The following is a 12187-nucleotide window of genomic DNA, read 5'->3' as shown; positions in this document are numbered from 1 at the left end:
TCTCTGCCATTGTAAGCTGAAACTAGGTACCTGGGTTCTGTACTAGACGTATACTTCGATCGAAATACAAAACATTTACTTCATAAGCTGAGACATAAGGGCAGGATATCTTCGCCTTCACGTGTATCAATTGCACTAGATATCGTCTATAGATCCTTTATCGATCGCTAACATCATATCATTGAAATCGAATAAAACTCAACTTCAGGATTACAATCCCTGGAAAACTGGTGGTATCTGGTAAAAGAAAATAAATAAACTAGCATGTATCTCGCACTACAAGACAAGACAGTCCCGCCAACCACAGTTCTTCTCTCTATTAAGAGAGGGGGATAAACACTTCCCATCACGATGACGACTTGTCAGGGAACCCAAAGTCGACGCCAAACGGCGGGTAGACGTAGCGCTGGAAGGCCTTCCTGGACGCGAGATCGTCGCTGTATTTGGCGATGAGGGCCATGTCGGATTCGTCGAGCTGGATCAGGTTCCGGTTGGCTTCGATGCGGGACGGGGTCACGGATTTGGCGAGGACGGAGGAGCCGCGGGCGACTGTATTTCATTAAAATTTGTGTTAAAAGCTTCTCGACGTAAATCCCCAGAAGGAATTGGAATTGAACACGTACGATGCCAGCTCAACAACACCGTCGCAGGCGTAACCCCCTTCCTCTTCGCGACCTCGACGATCGGCTCCGCCGTGAACAGCGGACTCCCCGTGCTCCCCAGCGGACTGTACGCCGTGACGTGGATGCCCTTTTCCTTGCAGAAGTCGACGATCTCCTGCTGCGGCAGGGCCGGGTGGTTCTCGATCTGGTTCACGGCGGGGACGACGGAGACCTGGGGCAGCAACTCCTCGAGGTATCGCTTGCTGCAGTTGGAGACGCCGATGGCTTTGACTTTCCCCGTGGCCAGGAGCTTCTCCATGCTCTTGTAGGTCGTGACGTGGGAGTGGGAGCGGTCGAGGTCGCGCGAGCCGTCGGGGAGTTTGGGGAAGAGGGGGTGGTTTCCTAGACGCCAGTCATCGTCAGATATATATTATTCTTGATTTGTTTTAATAGGACTCAGGTTAGGGAAACATACCATTCGGATTCATAGCTAACGGCCAATGCATCAGGTAAAGGTCGATATAATCCAGTCCCAGTTTCTTGAGGCTGAGATCTAGCGCCTCCTCCACCCGGGTGTGGTACGTACACCACAGCTTCGTCGTCACGAACACATCCTCCCTCTTGACCTTACCGGAGGCGAAGGCCTCCCGAAGTCCCTTACCGACCTCCTCTTCGTTCTGGTAGCAGGCGGCGGTGTCGATGTGTCGGTAGCCCACGAAGATGGCGTGGCTGACAGCCTTTTCGACCTCTCCGGGGGCGGATTGCCATGTTCCTGTGTAAGCACTCCATTAGCATTGTACAGTGGAATGAATGGGTTGCAAATTGTACGTACCCAGTCCCAGAGCAGGGATTTCTGCTCCCGTATTGAGCTTGTAGCGCGTGTCTACTATGGCCATTGTGGTCAAGTCTTGCGGTTATATGCTGGTGGAAGAGGAGTAGTAGTACAGGAACACTCGGTACTTTAACGGACGTGGTAAACTCGAGTTCTGTCAATTGACCAGATGAGGGATGAAAGTGAAAAAGGAAAGGGAGATAACAGGAAACCACGGAGAGGGGTAAAAGTCTCATCCGAGTCCATTCAACTACTCCGTACCTTGCACTACCAATTTATCTACCCTACGGGTGGAGCGTCTGCCCCTCCGGCTCTATCAGACAAGGAACGGAGATGACCAACCAGCGTGCCGGACTCCAAGCAACTATTATTCCATCAATCATTCTCCTCCCGTTGTTTGGCAATTTTCCATCCGTCTCGGAGTACAAATACTAGTTACACAGGAACCTTGGCATCTCTATCGGATGTTCTCTCGTTTCCTTTGTTCTTTCTTTATGGCAAGCAGAAAAGGTGCTGTACAGGACTCGCATACATACTACCTCCCGCTACTTTGGTAAGTCCACCACTGCATATTACTTCCTCTCCGGTACTAGCAACGGAGCGATCTAGAGCAGTCCCCGATCTTCAGGTTCCCGGAAGTAGCAGCAAAGGCTGCAACGCTCGTCCACAAGTGACAAGCGCGTTGAGAAGCCACCGTCGTGCAACGAACGTGGTGCTACAGCCCTAAGAGAGATAGACTTCGCAGACTTCACATGGCCACGATGCTCTGTAAGCTGTCCGGCAAAGGTCGTCTCTCGGTGCCACATTCCCGGCTCTGGAAAAGCAGATACTTCGTTTTCTGCCGTGCAGGATCTAGGACGGCCCAGGAATGTTGTCTTCCCCGCCACTCTCTCCGCACATATCGTGCGATCCGCTCCTGCGCGGATGATGCCTCTGGGGTTCGGAAACCAGAATCCTCCCCTCGATTTCCGACATCTTAGAGTCTCCACCCTCCACACGCGTGCGGTGATGCTATGCTCGATGCGGCTGACATCATGTATCACCCTCTCCACCGCATGCCGCGCGGGTCAGCGCAGGGCTCCTGCGTTCTATGCTTCTTCCAGATCAGCACCACGGCCACAGACCTGGGCCGCCCCCCGGCTCTGCCATTGTCAGCATCTGGTAGGTAAGCATGTAACCTGTGGAGAAGGGCATTAAGCTTCCGTCGAGTGGCGGCAATAGCTTCCTGTTTTCGAGGCGTCGGTGTTTGTGAACGACGATTGGGGTTTCGGAAATCAGCATCATATCGTTATCCATGCTTCTCGTACTTTGTCTCTTGTCTTTCGTCCTTGTTTTCTATCTGTCTGCAACTACCCGGGCAGAATATTAATACCTGGGTTTCCTCCCCCAGAGAAATCTTCTTTCCTAGGATCTATCATTTGAATTACTTCTCATACCCGTTTCCCAGTCAGTTCTTAATAAATTATATCATTTGTTCGACTTGTTATTTTTCTTTTCAGTGAAAGACAACCAGCTCAAGTCACCATGGCCCCAGTCGCGATTGTCGCTGAGGTTCCTGAGGTTCCAGCCTTCAAGACTGATCGCGATGGCCTCGCCCTGGAGAGCATTTCTGACGACATCGATGCCGTCAACGTTCTCAAGGCCAACCTGAAGAATGAGAAGGATATCTATGACCCTTCAGAGTTCGACAAGAACAAGGACAAGACCCAGTTCCGCCAGTATGAGGCAGCCTGCGACCGGGTCAAGAACTTCTACAAGGAGCAGCATGAGAAGCAGACCGTGGCCTACAACCTCAAAGCCCGCAATGACTTCCGATCCAAGACCCGCGCAGAAATGACCATCTGGGAGGCTATGGAAAAGCTCAACACCCTCATCGACGAATCCGACCCCGACACCTCTCTCACGCAGATTGAGCATCTGCTCCAGTCTGCTGAGGCCATCCGCCGTGATGGCAAGCCGAGGTGGATGCAGCTCACCGGTCTCATCCATGATCTGGGCAAGCTGTTGTACTTCTTTGACGCCCAGGGCCAGTGGGATGTTGTCGGAGACACTTTCCCCGTCGGCTGTGCCTTTGACGACAGAATCATCTACGGCTCTGAGTCCTTCAAGGGCAACCCCGACTATGGCCATGAGATCTATGGCACCAAGTTCGGCATCTACAGCCCGGGCTGCGGTCTGGACAACGTGATGCTGTCATGGGGCCACGACGAATACCTCTACCACGTCGTCAAGGACCAGTCAACGCTGCCTCCCGAGGCCCTTGCTATCATCCGATACCACTCGTTCTACCCGTGGCACTCCGCCGGTGCTTACCACGAGCTGATGAACGAGAAGGACAAGGAGATGCTCAAGGCTGTCAAGGCGTTCAACCCGTACGACCTTTACAGCAAGAGCGACGACATCCCGAAGATCGAGGATCTCAAGGTGAGTTTTGCCTGCTCGCATCTGCATCTGCACCTGTACAAATAGAAAACATTGCTAACTCTCCTTCTAACAGCCATACTACCTCGAGCTTATCGATGAGTTTTTCCCGAACAAGGTCATCAAGTGGTAAATTGCACTGCATTGCGTGCGATTTCTGACTTCTGAGCCCCATATACCCCCCTGTGCAGCGTTCGTGATTGTCTTTTTCAGCGTTTTTTTTTTGTTATCTGATCAGGTATAAATTACCGTTTATGGCAAAGCCGTTAACGAGTGACGAGATTTTTGAAGCGTTTCTTGATATGTTTTCATCGAATAAGCGTCTGGTTTGTGGTTTGCTCTATTTTGCAAAAGGCGTTATCATGGATCCATCTAATAGGAACGCCGAATCATTCATCAAATGAACACCAGTCTAAGTAGGCATCAGCATGTTCTATTCTAGCATATATTAGATCCGTTATTTACCGAAGTCTCCAACCGGTGGCTCATCTTTTGGAGCGACTTCGATGTTTAACTTCAAAAGGATTAAAAATCTAGGAGCATGGCTCATCGTAGTAAAGAGGAGTAGTATGCGAGGACTTTTGCATCGGAATAACCTTCTCGACCAAGCCACCCGGGGTTGTCAAGAGGCGTTGTGCGACCTGCCGACACCGCTCCTAGAAGCCGGGGATTCTCAGCCTTACGAACGGGTTCGCATGGGGTATGTCCGGACCGCCGGAGATTCGAGACAGGGTCTCAAAGATCCAGAACTTATATTGTAGCTTTCGAGACTTATATTCTATCTCACCTACTACGTACCTAGGTAGGTGCCTACTAGATAATTCCCCGGCTAAACACAAGCGCATGATGTATCCAGGAACTTCCATACATCTTCCCCTATCTACACAGTACACGAGCTCCTATCCCTATTCCAAATTTTTCCATCCCAGAATGGCCTCGTGACTCTCTCTCTCTCACACACCCAGGTCACTCACCGCCGCTCACCGCCGCACCACACCGACTCTGAAACATTCTAGAACGCCGTCGTGATACGTCCGAATTTTTTTTTTTGTTTTTTTTTTTTTTTTTTTTTAGAATGGGAAACCACATGACCGACAGACGGAGAGTGCAACATTCTATTGACTGCACGCACTTGTGCACATAGTTAGTACTGTAGTATTGTGAGCTACGCCGCTGTGATAAAAATGCTGCGCCGCCAGGCCTAGAAACCTAGGCGCCACCTGGCTAGCCACCACCCAGTTCTTTTCATCCCCGTGACCTAATAAATAAATATATTGACTATCGGACTGGATATTGGAGTGATCTAAGTACGGAGTAATCGATCGGACTTTCGCAGACCGACTCGAACTCGACTCGACTCGCAGTTCTTCCACCTTGTGTCAGCGGCCAGCGGCCAGGGTTCTGGTTCCGCCACCGATGATAGTTCAGTTCACATTCTGGAATCTACCTAGATTCCTTGAGTTTGATTCTTAGGTAGGTAGTTGATAACAATTAGTCTTGGTGGTTGGTTGGTCGGTGGCTTCTGCAGGTATCAAGCAAGCTGAATGAAGTTCAGGTAGTTGGAAGTTGGGGGAAACATTTCCAGTCGGTGTTCGTAACGATATCAGTGACATATAAATGACAATACCATATCATTAATTTGTCGGAACTACTCCGTGCATCAATCAATCAATCACCAAGGTGATTACGGAGTAGAATTAGGCAGGTAGGTATCCACTGCGGGGGGAAATAATCTGAGATGGGGTGCGTCAGTCTGGGGACCCTTTCGCTTCGCTTCGGAAACTGGTTCCCGCCTCCAGTTCCATTCCAGTACCTCAGGCAGGTCAGGGCGGCGTGACCTTCGGACATTCTCCATTAGCATCTGCATCAGTTGCGTGGGAACTTTCATTTTTATTTTTTGACCGTTTCTTTTGTTTCAAATGTACGGTGTCACCGGTACTGTACAAGGTACAAGGTACAGTGCTTTGGTCTGCGGTACTACTGGATATCCACGCGGGGGGAGGTTCCGGATTCCTGGAGATCCGTCTTAGTAGTCAACCTGGGGATCTGGATCGGAGTCAGATTCTGAATTCAGTGTTGGAATGTCGAGATTACTACATCATATTACACAAGAATAGATGGATGTATAGGTACCGCTCCATACTGTGCATAAGGCCGGAGAAGAATACCCTGTATGGAGGGAATGGGAGGAACCTTGCTCAAATTTGGATGTCTGACATTATAAGTATCCCGAATTAGCAACGTACTCTACTTGCAATTTTAAGTCAGACGCTCAGATAGGCAAGTAAGCAATCCAGTGGACGGGTGTCGGGCCCGAAGTCCGGGGCCGGGTAAGGTACCCCATGGGGTCAGGTCCGGTCAGGTCCCGTTGGAATCGATAGATTAGGAACTTCGTCCCGCTTAGGTACAGTACCTCAGTATCTGGGTGCCTGGTTCAGGTATCCATGGATTATGCAGGCTACTCAAGCTTGCACGTACGGGGTTACTTGCTATATCCAGCGGAGCAACGCATGTGACCTCCAGAAGAAAAGAGAAGAGGGAAAGGGCGCGCGGCGGTCAGATAATTTCGGCAGAAAAGAAAAGAAAAAAGGAAAGGAGTTCTAGAAGTCTTGCATGCGACGCAAGAGCCGGACTGCCGGATGTATGCATTGATCGATTGTGATAAAGAGATGATAATAATAATTGGCTCGTTCGATGTTTTTAGCAATTTGGGCAGATAAGAGGGAGGTAACCAGTTACGTACCTTTTTCTTTGGAGCGGAAATGATATCTACCCTGCATCTCATTGTTGCTTGGCCTTTAGGTATATGGGTATCCGAGATTTTCGTCATCATGATGGAAGTATCGACAATTCTCTGATCGTATGCCTTACAGCACTAGTTTGTGTGTGGAGGAAAGTTGCAAAAAAATCTATAGGTTGTGAACGTGATCCCTGCCCACTTGCTGTGGGTGTAGATCTGTATAATCGCATTTCATTAATCTCTTTCTGAGTACCGTTGTCGAGATCATGACGACAAGGTAGTAAGAGAGTCGCAAAAGATCTATAGGGCTCGTCGCTATTATGACAGGACCAGGAATATCAGTCCCGCAGAAATAGTGCAATTGAGAAAAGCAGCTGAAATGGTATCAACCGGACCCTCCGCCTGGATAAGTAACAAGAACCGATGAGCGTTGGAATACTGCTACATGATTCCCTTCATATCTCATGGAGTGACAGCTGAAAAGTCATAAGGAAAAATAGAAACAAGCATAGCCTTAAAAATTCTGTGGGCATTTTCTAGAGGGTGGCCCTCTCAACTCGGTTGCCAGCTTCGTCGAAGAAGATCTTCTTGCCCGAGATCAGCGACTCCTGCAGGGCACAGCCGATCTTGACCGCCCGAACGGCAGCGTTGAGGTCCAATGGCAATGGGGTGTTGTCAAGGCAAGCAGTAGTGAACTCGTTCGCCTCTGTCACGAAGGCATGCTCGAACCGGTCGTAGTAGTGCTGCGGGATCTCGCGACGGATACCCGTAGGCTCGTAGATGTTGACCAGGTTAGAGGCAGGCTGGGTGTTGACCGTCAGCTTACCCTGGGTGCCAATGATCTCAGTCGAGTCCTCTTGTCCCGCTGCCATCATGCGCGATGCGTAGAAGTAGGCAATCTGCCCGTCATAGAATTCAACAAGGCCGACAGCATTGTCGCGATCATTATGCTTGCGCAGGTCCGGCTGCACAGCAGTAATACCCACTGCGGAAACTGACTTGATCTTGGCATCCTGGCCAAAGAACCAAAGAGCTAAGTCAATGTCGTGGATAGAGCAGTCCACGAAGATACCGCCAGAGAACTCAGCGTAAGCGACGAAGAAACCCGTCGGGTCAAGCTTATCGCAGGTCTGGCTGCGGAAGACAGAAGGACGCCCGATCAGACCGCTCTGCATCTTCTCAAAAGCGTCACGGTATGAGGCGTCGAATCTTCGGGAGAATCCGCACATCACCTTCAGATGAGGCTTCTTGGCGGCTGCGTCGACGACGCTCTGCGACTGTTGGGTCCGTCAGCTATGCCCAGTTAGTACAGTCAAAGAGCCGAAACTTACGATCTCAACATTGGTCGATATAGGCTTTTCGCATAGAACATGCTTGTCAGCCTCAATGGCCTTGATTGCCTGCTCTGCATGGACTGCTGTCGCAGAAGCGATGACGACTGCCTGCAGTCCCTCCTGTTTGAGCATCTCATCGTAATCCTTGTACAGCTTCACTCCGAAGGGCTCCAGGTGTTCCTTTGCCCACCGCAGCTCTTCCTCGTCTGGCGAGGTGGCGGCAACAAGCTCCGCCCGTGGAGTACGCTCCAAAAAGTGCAAGGCGTGGCGCTTGCCCATGCGACCAAGGCCGGCACAGCCGACCTTCAACTTTGCAGGGGACATGGTAGTGGGATGAAAGCAATCTGAAAGAATATTTGATAAGGTCGAGAGAGCCTTCGAGAATGTAATCCGGGTAACTCTCAGCAGGAATCGAGAGACTCGGAAGACACAGACAGAGGATAGGTATATAGTGCCTAAGGAACACAAAAAAGCGAAGCTATTAGCATTCAACGTGTGATCGAGCGGATGTATATAAAGCTCTGATAGGCAGAATGGAACCACGAGTGATGTAATACCTACCGCGTATCAGGACCTGTGTCTCCTGGACTTGCAGGCACGTCAAGGGATGATATAGAAGCTTCCCTCGAGAGCAAGACGCAGCGAACAGCTTTTAAAGAGCTGCGGCGACGTTGTCGGGAGGAAACATTACTCCGTCGAACTCCCAGGCACAGAAGGCGGTGAACCCATGCGTTCTATTCCCGCGGACGAATCGATCTGCTCCATAACTGCATAAGCCGTCTCCATCAGCTGAGAAGAAAGAAACAATCATTGATCCCTTACTGCTGCCGCGCTGGGTCGGAAAGCGGCTTCCATGGTTCTAGACTGGCCACCAGAGCCAATTTTCGCCGCCGGGGGCCACGGAATTGCGATTGTGTCTGTTGTAAACCTTTTCGCCATTGGCAGGCGGAGCGTCGGGATTTGGCGTTGAGGTGTTGGTCGGGTTTGTTCGTTCACGGTTCGTTGTGAGCGGTGGAGGTTTGTCCCTTGCTAGCTGGCCTGCATCGCTGGGCTGGCCCGGTCAGGGATACCGAATCTGGAGAAACTCGTGGCTATCCTTGATGCCCTCGGTCTTTCCGTGCACCGTACACCGTCTCATCGCGTGGAGTCGCGGTGGATGTCCTGCAGACGTCCAGGGCTTGGCTACCACTTTTGCACGGAGTACAACCGTTGTCGCGAAGTTCGTTTTCTCCTGTCAGCTGATTATCACCTCTGACCGTCTGCTATTCCACACGGTTGAGCTCTCTCTCAGTTGGAGTATCCATAAATGCGGAAATTTTTCCCTAGCTCCCGCCAGCACACATTCTTAGTTCACCCTATCCAGCTCCGAGCAACGCCGTTCGGCGCTCGTGCGATAGGACTGCTGACGGTGACCGTCACGCAACTTCACCGACCAGAAAAATTCTGGTTCGTTTTCTCAGTCGTGTTTGCAACAGACAAAACACCACGTTTCTTGTAGGCACAACGTGAGCTTGATGGTCTCGACATTAAAGCAACTTCAAGCGAGTCATAGTAGGGCTTATTTCCCCTCTACTGACTCGAGAAACTCAAACAGCTACAATATATATTATAGTATCATGGCAGAGAATTACCCCATTCATTCTTTTAACACTTATGCCTCCTACTTCTGTCCTATTGAACTCATTTGAAAATCTCATATCTTGCCCTACTATATTCTCTTTATTGTTTTAGTCTTAGCACCTAGATTCTGATCATCTCGTTCATCCTCTGCGGTTTGCAAGATGATAATATCGTTCCTAGGGAAATCTCAACGAAGATTTCTATTTCATTGTTTCTGTAAACGGGTGCTAGGATGCCACTAGTAGAATACCGTTGTGTGTGTATGGCACTAAGAAGCTCCTTATCCTGTTGGTTTTAATCATCGCCGTGAGTGCTGTGCTGGTGATATAATTAGCCAGTAACATACAAAGTTTTATATATCTTCATAGGTTCATCTTTTCATGCGACATAATATTCTCATTTTCATCATCATCATATTACGATTACCCGCAACTACTGCTATGGAAATATTTTGATAATGGATATAGGGCCCTGGATTTCCACTATCTAGCAGCCTATATGTTCTACAACAATCTCAATCTGCAGAGATCAAAGTCAATGACAGACAAGCGCTTAGAAGGTACTTATTCATCTTTCTAAGTCGATTGACCTTTATGTGAATGTCTTGACGCATGGACCATCACTGGATCAGCAATGCACTCCTGAACTCGAACTTTCCAGCAACGTATATTACTTCTCAGCACACACTTCCTTGGAGCAATCGATTACCTCTCAAGTACCAGCACCACTTTGCAAAGACGGAAACTCTCTTTCTCTTGCATATTTGTCTCATTTAGACAGTGCCAGGTGATCAGTTATATTCCCATTTGAACCATTCACATTTACCATTGGATCTTGGGCACCAGCATTATTAAGTCCTTTCTATTCCCTGGTAGCTTAATAGCTATCTTCCAAATACACATTATCGTGCATCGGTTTTCAGAAAGATGTCTCTGTCAAGCGCAGATGCCAATGACCAAAACCAGTGTAATGAACACATGGCGACCTTTACCACAGTCGCAGCCAATATCCGGCTAGATAATCTTCTACATCTTGCATCATCCATCCGTGGAAGCATCCTTAGGCCCGAAAAGACGGTTAGGACTAATGCTATAGTTGATTCCATCAGCTGTACTGTTCGTTCGCCGCCCTTGTATGGCTCCTTCCATGTCCTCTACCTGCTGGAATTCTGGGATGGTATCCGCTGGCTGCTGAAAGTCCCAGCGACCGGTTATCGGGGCCGGTTTGATGAGAATGCAGCACGATCCTTGACCTCAGAGGCTCTAACAATGCGACTCTTGAAACGGGAAACCACTATTCCAGTCCCTGAGGTGTACCACTTCGACGCTACTCTTGACAACAGTCTCTGCGTTCCATTTATACTAATGGAATATATTGCTGGTGTTCCACTCTACGAGTGTTGGTTCAACCGAACAATCCCAAAAAGACTGCTTGAGCGGCGTCGTCTGCAAACCCTCAAGGATCTTACAATGGCAATGACACAGTTGAACCAATTCACCTTCTCTCGGGGAGGCTCACCGCTTTTTGACAAAGATGGTAACCTGTCAGGCGTTGGGCCTCTCAAGATGATTGATTATCAGGCTAGGTTGGATCGTTTTAAGACCGACGATGCATCCGAGGGACCTGCCATCTTCTGTGAAGTTGAACCATTCAACAGCCCCAAATCATTCCTGTTGTGCATGCTCAACCGCAGGGACTCCCCAAGCGACGCGTATAGTCAGGGCCTCTATCGGTTCCTACGGCTCCTCATTGACTGGATCCCTCAACCGGCCTGTAAAGCTGGGCAGGAATTCGTGCTGTCGCACCCGGATTTCGACATTCAGAATGTCATAGTCACAGAGGACGGACGCCTCCGCGGGCTCGTTGACTGGGATGGAGTTGCCATGGTCCCCAGGTGTCTCGGGAATCAGCGTTACCCTAGCTGGCTGACTCGTGACCTGGATCCGGTGGCGTACCGCTACGATCCTGAATTGGAAGATGCGGAATCCAACTGTTACGAAAATTCCCCAGATGAGCTGCGACACTATCGGACCGTGTATAGAGAGCTCATGAAGTCATCGTCTCTCCTTTCGCGGCCGAAACGGGACAGGGGCAACCCCAGCGCCGAGGGGAATGATTCCAGTTCTATCAATCCAGAATCGCTCACAAAATGGACAAGTGCCTCCCTCGTAATTGAAAATTTGAAAATCGCTGCGGATGATCCTGTTTGCACACTCGAAATTGTGGAGAAGATCTTCGAAGAGATCCAATGCGTTCTAATAAATAAATCTCAAGACAAGACTGCAACGGAAAACCAGGATCAGGCTACTAATGATGATGATAGTACTGACAGCGATAGCAGTGATGACTCAAAGTTGTGTGAGATTGCATACGGTCTGGTTGATGGAACCATCGCAGAGAGCCAACTAAAGGAGATCAGGGATGCATTTCTAGCACTATGCTTTGTCTGAATTTCTAGGCTTGGTCAGATAGAGATCAAGCGTATTAGTGTAAAATACAACAGGTCTGGGTGCTTAATCACGTATCGTTTGTACCAGATAGTCCACATCGAGTAGGCAGGCAATGTGAGCGAGGCTGTCAACAGCAGGTTGTGGGTCCTGTAAATGTCAGATTGACAGGTCGATTGGTAAGACAAATT

The 12187-nt window shown here is 49.6% G+C and overlaps 4 protein-coding genes across 4 annotated transcripts; 2 read left to right on the top strand and 2 right to left on the bottom strand.

Annotated features, from left to right (window-relative positions):
* Nucleotides 1-346: 346 nt before the first annotated feature.
* Nucleotides 347-1498, bottom strand: VTN00DRAFT_247 (uncharacterized protein; the record flags this gene model as incomplete). The annotated part of the gene is made up of 4 exons (XM_069428688.1): nt 347-549; nt 624-1004; nt 1078-1374; nt 1435-1498. 4 exons carry the CDS (start codon nt 1496-1498, stop codon nt 347-349), a joined length of 945 nt encoding a protein of 314 aa, XP_069290955.1.
* A 1460-nt stretch (nt 1499-2958) lies between these two features.
* On the top strand, nt 2959-3988 carry VTN00DRAFT_246 (uncharacterized protein; the record flags this gene model as incomplete). Its single annotated transcript, XM_069428680.1, has 2 exons — nt 2959-3858; nt 3932-3988. 2 exons carry the CDS (start codon nt 2959-2961, stop codon nt 3986-3988), a joined length of 957 nt encoding a protein of 318 aa, XP_069290954.1.
* A 3143-nt stretch (nt 3989-7131) lies between these two features.
* VTN00DRAFT_245 (uncharacterized protein) lies at nt 7132-8253 on the bottom strand (the record flags this gene model as incomplete). Its single annotated transcript, XM_069428669.1, has 2 exons — nt 7132-7872; nt 7927-8253. 2 exons carry the CDS (start codon nt 8251-8253, stop codon nt 7132-7134), a joined length of 1068 nt encoding a protein of 355 aa, XP_069290953.1.
* A 2222-nt stretch (nt 8254-10475) lies between these two features.
* VTN00DRAFT_244 (uncharacterized protein) lies at nt 10476-11999 on the top strand (the record flags this gene model as incomplete). Its single annotated transcript, XM_069428658.1, has 1 exon — nt 10476-11999. One exon carries the CDS (start codon nt 10476-10478, stop codon nt 11997-11999), a length of 1524 nt encoding a protein of 507 aa, XP_069290952.1.
* Between the last annotated feature and the right edge of the window lie 188 nt (nt 12000-12187).

The sequence above is a fragment of the Thermoascus crustaceus genome (assembly GCF_041956765.1).
Source record: "Thermoascus crustaceus strain CBS 181.67 unplaced genomic scaffold VTN00scaffold_1, whole genome shotgun sequence".
Classification (NCBI taxonomy): domain Eukaryota; kingdom Fungi; phylum Ascomycota; class Eurotiomycetes; order Eurotiales; family Thermoascaceae; genus Thermoascus; species Thermoascus crustaceus.
This window is presented reverse-complemented; position numbering and strand designations above follow the sequence as displayed.